The sequence below is a fragment of the Galendromus occidentalis genome, unplaced genomic scaffold (assembly GCF_000255335.2).
Source record: "Galendromus occidentalis unplaced genomic scaffold, Mocc_1.1 scf7180000076729, whole genome shotgun sequence".
NCBI classification, from domain to species: Eukaryota; Metazoa; Arthropoda; class Arachnida; order Mesostigmata; family Phytoseiidae; genus Galendromus; species Galendromus occidentalis.
The window spans coordinates 97,081-113,123 of record NW_003804718.1 but is presented as its reverse complement, the minus strand read 5'-3'; the positions used below and the strand labels follow the sequence as shown (position 1 = coordinate 113,123).

Sequence of the window (16,043 nt, the reverse complement as noted above, 5' to 3'; positions counted from 1 at the left end):
GATTTGTCTCTGTTGGACGAGGTCGAAAACTTGCCGACCCTCGTCGCAATATCCTCCCACGGAATTCCGCGTCCTCTTATACGCGGGACGAAAATGCCTGCTGCCTGAAATCTCCGAGGGAATCGCCGTTTTCCGATTGCCGAGTTTTTCTCGAGACTTCCTCCTCTGGAGTATAGTTAGTACCCCCTGTCATGGACCTGCGACCAGCTCGTGGTGGACAAGTTTTCGCAATTTCCCCTGGACCCAGTGAGACGTGGTTTGGATCAATTTTTCGAAACGATTCTATTCGAATCGGATTGTCGTTGTTGTTTACCCTCCGGAATCGTTTCAATCAGAATCGAGGCTCGGGTGAGAGTACACGGAAGATTCTTTCAGTGGGACAAAGATGAAACTTCTGTCAGATTTAATCCCCGTTGTCGGATCGACTAGGAGGGTCACTTGTTTTATCGAATTCACCATCCGTTTACGTCGAAAAATTCAAAAGTTAGAAGATGGATGTTGTTGATAGTGGTGAGTTTCACTAGTGGAGTGAATTGATACGAGACAGATATATATCATGTAGAGTAGGATGATCAAGGTTTCCACAAAATGCAATCGACAGCTTACGATCTAGCTTCCCGGCTCATCAAACATATACAAACGGCAAAGTGTTTCTCTCACAAATACAAGCATGTGCCTGGTCAGACTCATGAAATCGACGTATTTCTCCACGGCACTCTCGCTTGCGAGGAAGAAGAGTTCTGCAAATAAAAAGAAACAGATCATCGACCTCTCTTCACCTCATCGTTCCAACTTTCTAGCATCTCTCTCGGCGTTGGGTCTGCATCCGACACGCCAGAGCGGGCTTTGAGGAATTCCGTCATACGATGATTGATACTAACGATGGTACTTATTCCTGTCCAGAATCCATTCAGCCTTGTCCCAAGACCGTAGTGATTCCAGCAGAAAATGCTGTCCTTCTCTAAATCTGTACACCTGCGGCACAAAACACCCCTCGGATCTGATGTTCCGAAAAACCGTCTGGCAATTTCTCGAGATATGTACGAGAGGCATAAATGATCATGTGGATATCTTTCCTCGATCTCTGTATATATGATCTCGACATGTTCCCGGGAGACTGACTTAGATCAACTCACATCCATGAATTCTCCAGTTGGGAACTCAATAGGTCCAGGAAGATCCGAATCCCGTGTGAATCGCAATGATTCCCCGATCGCGAGGAATTCCTGACAATCTCGTTCAAGCCGGAGTCTGAAGATCGAAATGATCTACCTCAATTGCTTCGTTCTTGGGTCACCGCGGTTATAGTCAGATAGATCAATTAAAGGTTCTGTTGCCTCTCGTCGCGGGCAGACGATTCACTAACCTATCCGACGCATCGAACATCGCGTAACTTCGGTAAAGCAGCCAGGACTTGAATTTCAAGCAGAGAATGTGGAAGCGCTGCTGCTTGCAAGTTAATTTATCTTCGAACTCGAGCTTATCGATAATCGAGTCCAAGAGGGAAATGCCTAGCTCGTACATGGGTGCCGCGGCGTGCGGTTCTTTGCGATACTTCAGGGCGAATTGAGCTAAGAATCAGAATTGCAGTTTCAGTGTAGCAGCGAAGTCAGAGCTGCTCCCCCTCCTTCTTGGAACCGAACTCATGGAAAGAATTTTCTTCATTCAATCGAATAAGGAGTCGTCCGGAAGAGAAATCGAGACAACCCCTACAAGCTTCACGAGCATAAGAGCACTCACCAATGACGGCATATATCGAAGCAGCCTGAATATGACACGTCATACTCAAATATGGGTCTATTTCTTCGTCACCCTTCGCGATGTAAATCTTCGCATCGGCGTGCGCCCGCTGGGGACATATGAGTAGAAAGTCTTCGAATCGCTCTGCGTAAGCATTCGAGCAGACTATGCCCCATTTGTACGGGTTCTCCATGGCCAAGAGACCGTTAAGATCGACTGGTTTGCGCTTCAGAGGAGCCTTTCCGGATACCGCGGACGGTCTTTTCGGGGAACTCGGCGTCATATCAACTACGAGGTCTTCCACGCAAGAAGACAATATCTGCCTATATTGCGAGGTCGGCGTTGCTTCTGCGGGTCCCGGTGTTACATTCGCGCGAGAAGTGCCGGGCTGCGGGGAAACGTCCCTCCCCCCCGAACATATCGATTGACTAGCTTCCTTCCCTGGAGAGCTCATGCTGCGAAAATGGGCATTATCAATCGTAGACATGGAGTTACCGGCAGTGAATGAATTACTTTACTGTTACGGGAATCTTCCGGATGCGGAATTCGATGTCTATTGAGCTCGTACTCACATTGAGCGCAGATTGTCACAAATGGCTACAATTTTACGATGGTTTTAGCTCGCTAAAGAAGTGGTTGGAATGCACACCAAGGGGACCGAGGACCTTCCTAGATACGCGACGCCGGCCGCGCCAGCCTGGGACCCCCGGCGTGCACCTCAGCGTGAACGTGTCATGTCCGACATTTTTCTCCGTCACCATCGGCACCCGACCGGTAGATCGATTCTCCGGTTCTTTTCTGCAAAGCGAGGATGGGGACATTTCGTGCTGGGCTCCCGAACGCCGGGCTACGTCGCGTCGACCCCAGACGTACATTGGCGATAGGGACGAGAGCAGAGGAGAGGCACACGCTTCGGTGGGGAGAGAGAAGAGATGGACCATGACGCCATATGCCCGCTCGGAACATCATGCTCATGCTAATTGCCGGTCAATAGGGGTGCCGATGTACCTCTGGGGCCGACGTGCCGCTGTCGCCCTCGAATGTTGCGATTGACAGTCCATCTATTCGCCATGAGCAAGACTCGATATAACTATTTTATTCGGCGAGCCTCGGTCGTGAACTTTCTCGCTTCGAATCATGATTCATTCATTAGACAGACGGTAAACAATGCGAGGCTCTCTCCCGGATATCCAGTCAACTCCTCGTTCATAAAACAAAAATAACGACTCAGCAAATACATCTGACCCTCTAGGCGAACGGGATGAGACGGGAAACGAGGTTTCCAGGATACGCGGTCGATGAATAACATCTAGGCCGCGCAAATTATCTTCGCACTCATCGAAATCTGTCTTGCATCTATGGGAGCTCCGCGGCTATCGAAGAGAAGTAGATGGAAATTCTTGAATGACATATCGGGACGGTGAGCTAACAAAACCGGGCTGTCCATGTTCTTGCTCTTAGAGACACTTAACGATGGTTCAGCCCTGTCCATTCGGAATTCGAATTCTTGATAAAATATGGGTTCTCTGTTAGAGACAGTCGTCTGGAACTCATTCCTCAGATGAACGCGATCGCTGAGCTTGAGCATCTCCGCCACGGATTCGAATACATTGGTGACATTCTGCAGCAAGCTGAAACTTCCCCAAGTGCCTCTCATCGTTCCGGAGGCGGCGATTCCGTGAGACAGGAGCAAGAATGATATGCACGTCACGGGAGCACGGTCGCCGAGTATCAGGCTCACAGTCATCATTTCCAAGGACTTCGGCTCCTTGAGTTTCACGCTCAAAAGGATCCGAGCCGGCTGCTGCGGATGATCTTTCTCGAAATAGAACGGCTTGTACACGAGGAGATCTGATAGCTCCCCCGGGCACTCCTTGCATTCGGTGACTTCTCCGCATGATTCCATTGGATGGATTCCGCGCTTGAAACGAGGAGGCCAGAGCATCTTCGTGGACGAGGAGCTGTCGGGAGGCGCCCTTAAAGCCTCATCGGTCAGAGTCGTATAGCTCCAATAGATCACTGATCCAGCCGCGGCAGCTATCAAATAGGAGAATATCCAGCAGCAGGTGTAACTCTTCTCTGTCCTGGTCATCGACGGGACAGAGGCGCTCTTGAGGAGACGACCCCTCGAATCGAGTGCGCATTCATTCGCCCACTTGTTCGGATTTGATAAGAACGATTCCCGTGAGCGCTCTATCCCATTGCTCGCCTTCACCACGGACATTCTGGTAGGGCTCCGAGTATGACCTGTCTCTATTCAACATTGGCTATTCTGGCGACGGGTCCTGCTTTGTCGAAGCTGCATCCCTCATCCTCAGGGGGGAGAATACAGCTCGAACTTTGCTGTCAAATGATGTATCGCAAGTTTGAGGGTTTTTCCGCCGACGACAACAATTTCGTACAGCTCACTCTTTGGTCGAGCCCGAATTCGCCCGCTCACTTCCGAAGAACTATCATCCAAAAGCTGCTCAACATGACTCGGCTCGGTCCAATATTCCACATCTCCTTGTGCGAAATTCTCTCAGCAGAGCAAAATTTCGTTTTCCACCGCCGGTCACAAGCTTTGATTCATTTGATTTGTGAGAGGCGAGCGCCCGCACTTCCGAGTTCGCGCATCGCCTTCCGGGATTACTTACACCGTACCCGCGGAACCGCGAGCACGGTCGCGGGGCGCACCGAGGTTGAAAAGCGCTCTGTGCGTCCCCTCTCGTGTGGGATGGTCTACCTGAGCTCTACGCGCATCATAGGAGATGGGGTCGGAAGCAGCTGGGAGAGGGCCAGTCCTTCGACCCCGTCCTCGCGAATCGCGAATACTGTGATATGTAATATCTATTGTAGCCGCCAGCGGTTGTAATCGACAGCAATTTCCCAAGGAGACCATGGGGGCTTCGAAGCGTGAGCCGAAATCAGTTTTTCTTGTCACAATGGGTGGACGGGGGAGCAGAAAAATCAACATTGTCAAGGCGGAGAAATGAGCACTGGTTGTCCTCCGAGTACTTTGCTCGGAACTTTAGCGGATGGGCATGGATGCAGCTGCAAAATTGATCTTGCGACCTTCATCGTTCGAAACGCTGACGGAAACCTGACGCTCCACACAGCGAGATCTGTGTTCGCCCGATTCCACTCCATCTGCTATGTCTGGATGACTACAGAGGGGGAAGTCCGTGCCGTATTGATTTTTCGACAATCCCCGTCGTGAGCAAGGCGGAGATGTGGAGCGTGACACATTCATTCGCATGTAGGAAAGAGAATGCCAATTTTTCATGAGTTTCCGCCGTGTAAACAACTCTCGGAGCACGAAATGTGCATAAACTTACTACCCGACAAAATGTAGTGAGACGGGATTCGGGAAGCAGCTCGTCACGAGGGAGATATGATGCTCATATTGCTGGAAATACAGTACAATCCGGCATCGGGAAGATTTCTAGTTAGTTTCACCATCCTCAGAATCCATGTGCGCGTTTTCCCGTCGAATTCTCGAGCGGAGGATCGTTTGGGGTCATTCTGTTGCGGCGGGGGAACCCGTCCCCAATATAATTTCCTGAATGGATTAATTACTGTTCCCCCTGAATCCGACTGTCGAGGGATTCGACTAATAGGAGCTGAGGAGTATGCTGAGGATCATCGGCTGATTTTAGCGCTTCAAAAGGATTGAGCGAATCCAGAAGTTTCGTTTGCCCTTACGACTACACCCAGGTCAAAGGCGGATAAGAAGCTCTCGGCTTCAGGCTAAACCAAGGGTTTCGAGAGGGAATCTCGAGGCTACCGCCGCGACTGATGCCCAGATCCAGCCCGAAGCAGATGTATACAGAGGAAAACCATCCACAGTTTCGACTCGTCTTTCCAGGATGAAGACCTGCGACGATAGGTAGAGGAAACGATACTAGAATCGGTTTAGGAGACGAACCCTGAATTCCGATTAAATAGGGAGAGAAGAGGCGGCCAATATTTCGCAAGGAATATTCCCAAGCCCCGAATATGTGAGCGATTCAGATGTTGGGTTAGCCTTTAGTGGTCATCGAAATCATGCTCGCAGTCAAATCCGAGCTGAATCCGAGCCTAAAAGGTCTCAACGGAACATTTCGTGTCGGAACACTCTTTAATGCTTATATATTCTTCGTTTTCAGATCCCGATCTCGCTCAATCTCGATCGCCTGTCGTTTCACGACCTCTAGGATGACCGACATAATGCTCACATCTTTCGACATCGAGACTTACGGCGGAATAACTCGTTTGCGTCGCTGACATCTTGTTCTGAATTCGCAGAAGTACTACTCCGACTGGGATTCACGGAAGCTCTCTCGGAACGTAGGTACTCTGCGGAGCTCAAGAAAACGAGACTCGAAACGGTTTAGGAGACGAACCCTCAATTTCCGACCGAATCTGCCAAGATCTCAGAAGCTTCATTGACCTTGAGTGTCCTTCGGTAAGCTAAAGTGAGACGATTGAGATGCACCGTAGATATCGAAAGCGTGATTCACGGAGAGTGCAGCCCTGATGGTCTGACCATGAATTGCAGACGCAGAGCTCGTGAGCGACTCATCCAACCTTCGCGAGTCCCTGATTGGATTATGGAGCTCCGTTCATGGATTCCCGACATCCATCAGGTCTTATCGATGATCCTCAGTCCTCGATCCAAGTAGGCTCATCGGTCCCTCCTGTAGAGAGAGCTCCACGCAAAGCTCACCAGCGAAGCTATCTCTGCATGAGGAATACCTTAATTTCGAATTTTAATTTCCGAGCAGAAGTCAACGGCTGAAAGCGATTTCGTTCCTCTTGGTTGTGTGCATGCTGCTGAGCGGTGCCTACGCCGATGACGATGCCGAGGGAGACGGAGAAGGAGGAGACGAGGGCAGCACGCAAGACCCCTCTGGGATTGCACCCAACGGGACGTGTTCGGATCCTGTCTGTGAGGATAAAATGGACATGCTTCAGAGGAGCATGGATGACTCGGTAATAATCCATCACAACGTATTCAGACGGAGTCCCTTCTGATGTTCATTCGATGGGTTCATCTTCCTGAGCTAATCTGAGTCATTCTTTGAGATCAATCCTTGTGTGGATTTCTACGCATACATGTGCGGCAACTACACCGCGCCGGAAACTCCCCTCGACGCCGTGATTCATTTCCTGAGTGAGGAAACCTTTTATGATTCAATGATGATTCGATGATATTTCCCTCACGTTTGCTCTGTCGAGAAATCCAATATTTCAGTGAGGGGGAAAGCCGAGAATCAAGCCGAGCGGCAAGCTCAGACATTCTACAGATCGTGTCTCTCACAGAACGATCATCCACAGAGAAATCTCAATCTTAAGGCGCTTCAAGATGTTATGGAAGTGAGTTGGCTTGGAGCGATGGACGAGTAATCGAAGCTCGGCTCGACAGGGATTCAAGAGTCATCATTACTCTGAAGAGTTCTCATTCTTCCAGGATCTCGGAGGCTGGGAATTGAGTGGAAGCACCATGAAACTAGATATGCCAGCTTTGATGAATAAAGTGCATAACAAGTACGGAGCCACCCTCTTTTTCGCCTGGGGTGTGAACTTCGACCCGACGAATTCCTCACAGCACGTCATCTTGGTAAAAGCAGCGTTTCCAAACTCTTCGGCCCTCACGTAAATTTCGCACGTAGACCTGATGCATCATAAGAATCTTATTTCATCGACACAGATCACACCGGAGGACAGTCAATCGGGTTTCTGGAGGAGAATGACAGGCAATGAGAATCAGATTCAAGAACTCTCCCAATATCTTGTGGAGGTGAGGATATCTATTCCTCCCATGTGAAGGCTGGAGCCTTTCCCGGCTACCCGCGGACTCAAGAGAAAGATTTCTTCGAGTTGCAGTTGATGGTGGCATCCGACGATCCGGGTCAGAACAACGGCCCGCAATTGGTGCAGATGGTGAAGGACATCATCCAACTCAATGACGGCTTTCAGAGGTCAACGATGGAGGAGCTCACATACGAAAAGGTTTGTTCTTGGATCTCCCCGAATCATTTCATCATAATTTCGGCGTTCGAATTGTCGGTCTCAAGGAAGTCAGACGGCGTATCCTCGACACATATTTCGAATTCCAGCTCACCGTGTCCGAAATGGACGAAATCTTCCCTCATGTGAATTTCACGAATTTCTTCTACATGCCTTTCTTGCGGGTGAGACTAAGATCCGAAGCTTTGGTGGGAACCCTGGATACCCCGCGGTTCTGCGGTATAAGTTTCTCTTTTCTCCACAGGGTGATGTAGTTATCTCAACGCAAACTATGCTCAGCGTATTCAATCGCCGAGCCTTGGAGAATTTGGCCCTCGTCATAAGCGAGAGCTTGAGCGATCCCATTCGACAGAGGTACGCAATTGGAAAAACCATGAATCACAATCGGGCAGTAATTGAGGTCCCTGAGGAATACGCTTCCACAAAATATATTTCCGAAGTCGCATCGAATCAGGAGCAGGAGCAACTCGAGAAGAACTCCAATCTATCGGATCTCCGATCCATCCATGGAGTGCCAATGCTCCGGCGGATGGGAAGTGACCTTGCGGGGTTCCATTTTCCAGAACGCTTGCCAATTACATCAAGATACGGGCCTTGATCCACGTGGCCCAAAACCTGGAAACAGATCCAGACTTGCTACAAAGCCTCTGCTTAGAAGCCGCTTTCAAAAGACTGACGGCGGCGATGAACTCGATTTACGTGAGACAGAGCTTCACCAGAGATTCTACAGTGAGAGAAGACGTCACGAACCTATTCGGATCCATAAAAAAATCCTTCAGTGAGAGGCTTAGCAATATGACCTGGATGGATGACCTCACGAAACTTTACGCCATGAGCAAGGTGAGAGAGCTCACTTCTGGAGGTCCGCTCGATGAACTCCCCCAACCCTACGTTGATTCCTCGGTCACGATTTCCGTCGGTGTGCTTGCAGGTGCAGAACATGTCAATACTGGCCGGATATCCGGACAAATATTTCGACGACTCGTATATGACGGATCGACACGCCAGCCTGGCTCTTGACCCTCTTAATCTCATAGAGAACGTCCTACGAATCCAAAAATTCAACTTGGAGTCTGCGGCTAGCACGCTGCTGTTAGCGGCGAACAAGACGGACGCTTTCGATATTTATCATGCCAAAGGGGTGATGATTGATGATGAGAACTCAGAAGCAACTGATATGAATAATCGTGGATTTCGCGGAATCTGTATGCCTTCCGGTGATGCTGACCTCGAGAGAGATCTTAGCGTCGCGGGGTTCGGAGCTCGAGAATTTTTGTCAACACCACTGAGCCTTCTTGATCGACTTCCAGAGGAATGCGTTCTACTTGTACGGCGTGGACTGCGTTCTCGTCCTCCCGCGTTTGCTACAGGAACCTTTTTACCACACAGATTACCCCGAGTGAGCAGACTCCTGTCTTACTCGATCCCCGGGGTCTTTTGGGGGAGATTTGATAGTCCGCTCCGACGATGTCTAATCTAGAAATGACATTTCCAGCACTGTGAAGTACGCGGCTCTGAGCTTCATATTGAGTCGAGAGCTTATTCACGCCTTCTTCGTTCCCGACATCTACGTCGACCACAAAGGTAGTAGTCTCGGATTTCAAGCTCTATCTAATTCCAAAACTTCCCCGATCAATCACACGGCACAATCTCGACGAGTGCTCCGAAAGTACTCCATTAACTCGGCTTGGGATCACAGATTTGTGGATGTCGGAGGGTAGCTTTGAAGAGTTCCAGCGTTTATCGCAGTGCTATGTGGATCGCTACTCGAAATTTAGCTTCAATGGAACGCAGGTACTTATGAGGCTGAGCACATCCCGCGGATCCCAACGGTCCCATACGTAGGTTCACAATGAATACTCTTGAAAGAACCGAGAGATAATTATCTCGCGAACCCTCGCAGCTCAACGGGACTCTGAAGCTGGATGAGAACATTGCCGATGTCAGCGGATTAGCGCTCGGCTATGACGTAAGTTGCGGAAGTCCGGGTCAATTTTCGATGTGCCTGAAAACATTCAGCGTTCGGAAACGGTCCAGCTCGAATGGTTGGTGTATCGTTCCATGCCCTTAACACCGACAAAGTACCGAGCCTCATGCCGCTCCTTCGTCTATTTCGCAAGGTGTTCAAGTCGAAATTGAATCAGACTGACTCGCTATCACCTGTCAAGCCGGGTATAAGTGCTGATCAATATTACTACATGGAGTTCGCTCATTTCCTCTGCCGCGAGCCCAATCGTGCGGACAGCCCTCAAGAGGTGGCATTCAGTCGGCATTCGCCTTCCCCCATCAGGTTCTCCGTGTGAATTATTATAGCATCGATTTTCCCGATCTTCATATGTGCCCGAGATCCAAGCAATCAACCGCTCTCGTTTTTCAGGGTGAACGGTGCGACAGCCACCTCCGTAGATTTCAAGCAAGCATTCAAGTGCTTCGTCAAGGACGAGGAGGAAAGATGTCCTCTGTGGTACGACTGATCCGCTGGATACTGTAGGAGTGATGTGGCTTCGAATAAAAGATTCATCGCAGACTCGAGAGAGCTCCGAAGTAATTGGCATCAACTCGTCGACGGTGGCGAGATCTCGAATCATCCCACTCCAACCCAGCACCGCGTGGGCCGCGATCTTTGAAATCCAAAGCCGGTGCCGTAGATTACCGATCAAGATGCTAATTTCCGACTCTTCAGTAATTCCGTCGCGGAGTTTTCCATCGCCACAATTATAGAACTTCGGGCAGCGCCACGAAGAGGGTCAGTGGCAAAACCTAGGGACGGCCTCGCCGTTTATGAAGATAATACTTGAGACGAAAAAGCTTTCCGAGCACGGCGCTAGCAAGCAAGCGGCGCATACGTAGTCATTTGCTCAAGCTGAAACATCATACTTACCTGGTGCCGGGACCTCCATGATCACGAAGGTGGAGACCCCAGGAGGAGGCCTCGTCATTGCACTGCGACGGGGTTGAGACCTGCCACTCTCCCAAACTGGGAAAGATGGGGCATGTAATTTTTGGTAGTGGGGGGTCTGCGTTCGCGCAACCCCCTTCCCGCAAAAATCGAAAAATATATAAACAGCTTACGTTGCAGTGCGTGCAACTCGCGGTAGGAAGTGATGTGAACTGGAACGCTAATACGTCTCCATTCACAATCGGCTGACATCTCTCTCCGTTTCCGAAGCTCTGATCGCCGATCTCGAGGGCTCAGATGCGATGAAACAGTTCCTCCTAGCCGAAAGAGGATTGGCGAAAAAAACGAAGAAGTTGGCGATATTCTTGCCATGCGAGGTTCATGATATCAGGAAACTCTGGAGCGACGATTCCTACCTCCGGTGGACGGAACTCGACCCTCCCATAGAGGGGCCATCGATAGTTCATTGAGTCGCGACGATGGCAGTTCGTTTCCCCCTTACCTCAGCTCCTCATCAATGGCTCGAAAACTTTGGTTCAATAATTATTAGGTATAATGATTGAGACCTCCCCTACCATCCGAACTCTCTCCTGATACATATTCCTCTGCGAGGAGGCTTGATCGGAATAGCTGCCCGAGATCGCACTCCAATAAGGATAATCTTTCTGCATCAGGGATAACCCTATCATCCGGAAGGAGAGCTTTGGATTCCGTCAGAAATCATCGAGATCGATTATCGCAGGGGAGAGTTCGCAGCAGCGGCCGAGACCTCGAGCCCTCCTGGCGCCTGGATCCCCCTCAAGGACTTCGCCCACATCAGACACACATCGTAGAGAGCATAGTTGAGCATGCGGGTCCTTCTCCCCTTGTCGGTGAGGGCGTCGGAACGTGTTATCAAAAAGAATGACGATCCCATGGAAACCTCCATCTATGTGTGCACGAAGCGATTCGCTGCATTCATAATGCCAGAGCAGCCGAGATAGCAGGCGCGCCTCGTCTCTCGATGCTCCCTGTTTCGGAACTTCGGTCCCAATAATTACACGCACAATGGTACCACGCGGTCGCCTAGCTGAGAACAAGAACTTGATATGGATGGATATCCCATGACCGACGTGGAGACGGCAAGCCAGGACACGTCGCGTCGCCGTCGTAGCCACTCTCCCGAGATCGTCCGATTTGCAACAGATATTTGGTTCAGATTGAGCAGGAAAATCGATTCAAGAAAGATATCCTTATGTTCGTATCCATGTTCCTTCGACACGAGAGTGCGTCGCAGCGGAATCCACGGCCTACGTATCGAGAGGCATGCCGTGACTTTCTAGCAAAAGCTATAAATCGCGGAAAGGCTTAGAATAAGCACCTTTGTTCCATGCTTTCGCTTACGGCAGCAGCACCAAGCAAGAGCCAGCAGAGGAGCGCCTCGCTTCTAGCACGACCATCTCCCGACCGCTACTCGCGATGAGAGGAGCCGGCTCGCTGAGCAGGCGAGCAGAGAGAGGGGAGATCAGCTCACAGAAGTCCGTGAATGGTTCCTCGACATGAGCGATGAGTTATACCTGAGGGTGATGATGATTCTGAATCACTAGTTACAGAAATCTTCATCAGCCTTCCGGGGAGATTCATGCAGGCCGTGATGTTGGCATATGATCTGGAGATCTGGCCTTCTAAGCTGCGAAGGATCGACGTCGAGTCGAGTTGCGGAACTTGCCAGAAACGCCGCTATAAGAGAATTCTCCGCGGAGCATGAGAGCGGGTGGTCCGGACCACTACGCGTCATCTTTGCTATTAGTTTGATAGTGTCCTCCGATCGTCGGCGCAGTCGCTCGCGAAGGACAGCGGCCTTCAAGTTTGTCGTGAACTCAACATTGTGAACTGTGATGGCAGCACACGGGGCCGATGCCTGAGCGAACGATTGACGCGTCACCCGCCGAACGGAGGATCAGCGCACAGTGCCGGCGGGTCGCACAAAAAGATCGTAGCGCACAAAAAATGCGGCGCGCACAAATATCCGCGCACAGGGCAGCGACTCAAACATCGTTTGACTGCCGATTTCCAGTATAGCGTACGCGGATGACGCACCGTAGACCATTTGACCGCCCTTTTTGGCAGAAGCTCGGCCGAGCTGGACTCTCCGATCGGAGGGAGGCTTGCTTCGCAAAGGTTTTGGATTCTGAAGACGCGGAAGACAACCGACGTACGCAGGCTTGTATCGGGAGTGTGGACAAGCTCCGAGTCGCTGCCTGGGTTATCGTCCAGCGAAGGAAGTTTGGGGAAATGTTTTCTGAGCTCCCTCAAGAGTCAAATGTTCCAGTTTTCGAGTTTCGACTTTGATTTTCACGCTGTGCGATTTGCGCCCGGTGTTTCATGATTTCCGGAGTGCTCCGATGACTGACCCAGAGACCTCTCCATTCCCCGCATGCTTGCGCACCGAATATCGAGTGATCGTCCGCTCGGGTTAGGGGAACTCGATCAGCTGGTATTGGAGTTTCAGGGGAAATATACGCTGAGCTCCGTGCGAACATCCGTGGCAAAGAATCCCAGTAAAATCTAACGACAGAGGCGAAGTTCCTCCCTCTTCTTTCTCTCCGTCGTTTCTTGTCGCGCTCATGCTTCTGCTGTTCCTCCGACCGACGTTCAACCCATCTAGCTGACTGGTCGGCTGTCTAGCTAGGCCGGCCGACGGATCCTTTGAGTGAAGCCGACCCGGCCGCCAATGGTTATCCCCGAGAATCGGAGCCTTGAAAGAAGAACATCAAGTCGCAGGCAGGCGCGCGCGCCGACCTCTCGTGCCGTCGCCTTCAGGGGAACGATGTCCAGGAGGCGCTTCTGCCTGAGTACCGCTGTCTCTTGCTGACGGACGCCGGCTCGGCTGGTCTGTCGGCCGGTCGGTCGGATCTGGTGCACGAGTCTCAACTGACCAAAAGTCGGACTGCGAGAAATATTTTAGGCCTTGCTAAAAATGATGGTGCGCTATTATCGGGGCGCGTTTCTTGCGCCGGTCGCTACTTCTGTCACACACCAAATCGGTCAATAAGCGGCATATACTCGGCATGCTCTAACGCAGATGTTTGTACGCTAGTGTTCATCATCGAGGAAGTCCCGAGGTGTTTTATGGAGCTTTTGTCGGTGCGGCGTCCATTATTGCTGAGCGCGACAAGAGCCCGAGAAACCTCGGTTTTCGAAGGAAAGATAAGAGAAAGATAAGAGGGTTTGCATATCTCGGATGGTGGGAGTACGGAAAAGTCCCGCGTCGGTACGGCTGTCAATGCATTATGAGCGGAGACTTGGTTCCGACGGACAGGTCAACAAGGTCCTGCAAGTCTAAGCAGCAGCTCGTATCGCGATTTTGAAGTTCGCGCTTCCATCCGGGTAGATCGGCGACCATTCCATATGGATTGCTTGGTTTGATTCGACGATTGGAAACTTACATTCGTACATGTTCTTGCTGATAGACGAATCGAGTGACTGCTAGCTCCGAGACACTCCTCCTGCGATGGCTAAGAACGGCGAAATACATGTGAAGAAATTGTTTACTGCACATTCCCTGAAATGCGTTTCCTCGATCTCTATTGACGACGATTCATTGAAGTTCGCCAACGACTCTCTTCCGTGCCTGCATCTGCTTCGTTTCTATGCATCGTGCCACCGCGAGTAATCCGCGATGATCAATCGGGTTCTCCGAGAAGAGCAGAATCCCAGAAGGCGGCGCGGCGGCTGCCTCCGAACGAGGCTCCGATCAGCGCCAGGCTTCAGTGTACGGTATATCCGTCGGAGATTCAGGAAGGTTGACGTTCAACTCGTTCCGATGACTTTCTGGCACGTTCGATGGAGTTTCAGGCTCCAGAGCTCCGAACTGAAGTGCGCCACATTCTGATGGGGCATCAGGAATGCAATGTGCCGAAGAGTTATTAGTTATCATTTATTATTCATTCTACATACCGCAAAGCCCGTGGAGATGCGCCGCCGGTTAACTACTCAAAATACGCCCAGGACTTCATCCAGGATCACCGGAATACTCCACGAAGATTTCGAGAGGTTTCACCGCCGCCATCAAAGACTCTTATAACTACCGAGACTTGTTGGGACTGATGAAGGGGTTCAGTGAAATCTAATTCAGACTTCATAAAGCCTCTCCACAGAGGAGGCGGGAACAGTTTCGATACTCTGATTCGCTCCCCTCCGTTCAGCGACCGCCGTATGCTTGCCCTGGATTCAAAACAGCATGCGGCTCCATCCAGGAGTTGGGGAATCAGGCCGGGTTGGCGAAGATCGACTGCCCCCAATTTTTTTCTCGTCGAGTCCGCTTTCTCTCCCGCGGGTCTCATGCGGGAAAAGTTCCCCGCTAAGCCTTGATCCGACTCTGACAGGTTGTTGCGTTCAAGATGTCCTTCTCTCTAGGCCGTTCACGCTTCTGCTCTCTCTCCGCAAATCCTCTCTCACTCGTTCTTTACTCGCCGCGTTGTTCGCATTTGAAGAGTATCGCCGGCCTCACCGCGATGAAAGCGGCTTCGTGGACGCTCCGATGTAGCTCTTGAATTTCGAACGATCTCTTGTATAGGCTGTGTTTGACTCGAATATATCGGATATTGTGAGCAGTGTCATTTATCTGTGAGCTGTGTACAGCGAGAGCGCGGATTCCGATGGACCGTAAAAGCTCACTTCTCGAGTGAATCTCCCAACGAGTGTCGCTCACGTGACTGTGACGATCATGTTCGGATAATTCCCTGTCATGAAACCTTTCGGAGGTGATTTATGCAAGGTCGTATAAAACGTGAAAATCAAGAATGGTTTTGGAGAAGTTTCTGCATCGACTGAAAATCTCAAAACGGAACCCACTGGTGAGTAAACAATTGATAAACTCACGAGTCAGGTCTCAATTCGATGCTTTTGGAGTGCGAAATCGACCGCGGAATCCCCCTTGCCCGTACGTCGCTTAACGGAAGATCGAGGATGCCTGAAAACTCTCGAGCCACCTCGCGATACGATGAGGGGATTCGGGTGTGTGCTTGAAGACTTCCCTGAGAGGAGATGAGAGAATATGACTCTCACGCTTTCGTCCTTCCCATTAATAATTGCTCCTCATCCGCAGTAATATTTCTAAGAGCGTCGAAAGCAAGATTGACACATCAGGTTGTCGTTGCTAGAACTTTTTCGTCCCTGACCCGACATCGAAGCCTGCTAGACCGCATCCTCGGTTTGAATAAGAGATCTTCATCAGAGCTTTCGACTTCCACAGATGGAATCAGATGGGGACGGCGATTCTGTGTACTCCAGGTCACCTTCAACCACAAGTTCTTCGGCGCAGCTCCTTCCGAAATCGAGTCCTCCGCAAAGCGCTGCTAAATCGTTCTTCTGGTCTTCTCCCTTGAAACGAGCCTTCACCAAACTGGTCGGGTGCAACAAATTGGCATAT

The 16,043-nt window shown here is 50.7% G+C and overlaps 2 protein-coding genes and 1 non-coding gene across 3 annotated transcripts; 2 read left to right on the top strand and 1 right to left on the bottom strand.

Annotated features, from left to right (window-relative positions):
- Nucleotides 1-392: 392 nt before the first annotated feature.
- Nucleotides 393-2,509, bottom strand: LOC100902396 (uncharacterized). The gene is made up of 6 exons (XM_003740058.2): nt 2,313-2,509; nt 1,741-2,195; nt 1,367-1,571; nt 1,137-1,251; nt 882-975; nt 393-740 (listed from the first exon to the last, which is right to left on the bottom strand). The coding sequence occupies exons 2-6, from the start codon at nt 2,192-2,194 to the stop codon at nt 610-612; spliced, it is 999 nt and encodes a 332-aa protein (XP_003740106.1). The 5' UTR covers nt 2,195; nt 2,313-2,509; the 3' UTR covers nt 393-609.
- Nucleotides 2,510-6,311: 3,802 nt separating this feature from the next.
- LOC100907554 (neprilysin-3) lies at nt 6,312-10,205 on the top strand. The gene is made up of 17 exons (XM_003740089.1): nt 6,312-6,379; nt 6,486-6,693; nt 6,787-6,874; nt 6,956-7,077; nt 7,172-7,321; nt 7,412-7,501; nt 7,588-7,713; nt 7,821-7,895; nt 7,976-8,085; nt 8,295-8,571; nt 8,663-8,872; nt 9,042-9,130; nt 9,227-9,315; nt 9,431-9,525; nt 9,635-9,700; nt 9,852-10,021; nt 10,109-10,205. Exons 1-17 carry the CDS (start codon nt 6,312-6,314, stop codon nt 10,203-10,205), a joined length of 2,130 nt encoding a protein of 709 aa, XP_003740137.1.
- Nucleotides 10,206-10,604: 399 nt separating this feature from the next.
- LOC114828009 (U1 spliceosomal RNA) lies at nt 10,605-10,769 on the top strand. Its single transcript, XR_003777081.1, has one exon. It is a non-coding gene; the product is annotated as a U1 spliceosomal RNA (small nuclear RNA).
- Nucleotides 10,770-16,043: the final 5,274 nt, after the last annotated feature.

Coding starts and splice junctions, on each gene's coding strand:
- LOC100902396 (XM_003740058.2), bottom strand. CDS start 2,194: ATGAGCTCTCCAGGGAAGGAAGCTAGTCAATCGATATGTTCGGGGGGG. Junction 1,572..1,740: donor TTCGATATATGCCGTCATTG/GTGAGTGCTCTT, acceptor TCTGATTCTTAG/CTCAATTCGCCCTGAAGTAT. Junction 741..881: donor GGACAGGAATAAGTACCATC/GTTAGTATCAAT, acceptor TTTTATTTGCAG/AACTCTTCTTCCTCGCAAGC.
- LOC100907554 (XM_003740089.1), top strand. CDS start 6,312: ATGGAGCTCCGTTCATGGATTCCCGACATCCATCAGGTCTTATCGATG. Junction 6,694..6,786: donor AGAGGAGCATGGATGACTCG/GTAATAATCCAT, acceptor TCATTCTTTGAG/ATCAATCCTTGTGTGGATTT. Junction 8,086..8,294: donor AGCGATCCCATTCGACAGAG/GTACGCAATTGG, acceptor TCCATTTTCCAG/AACGCTTGCCAATTACATCA.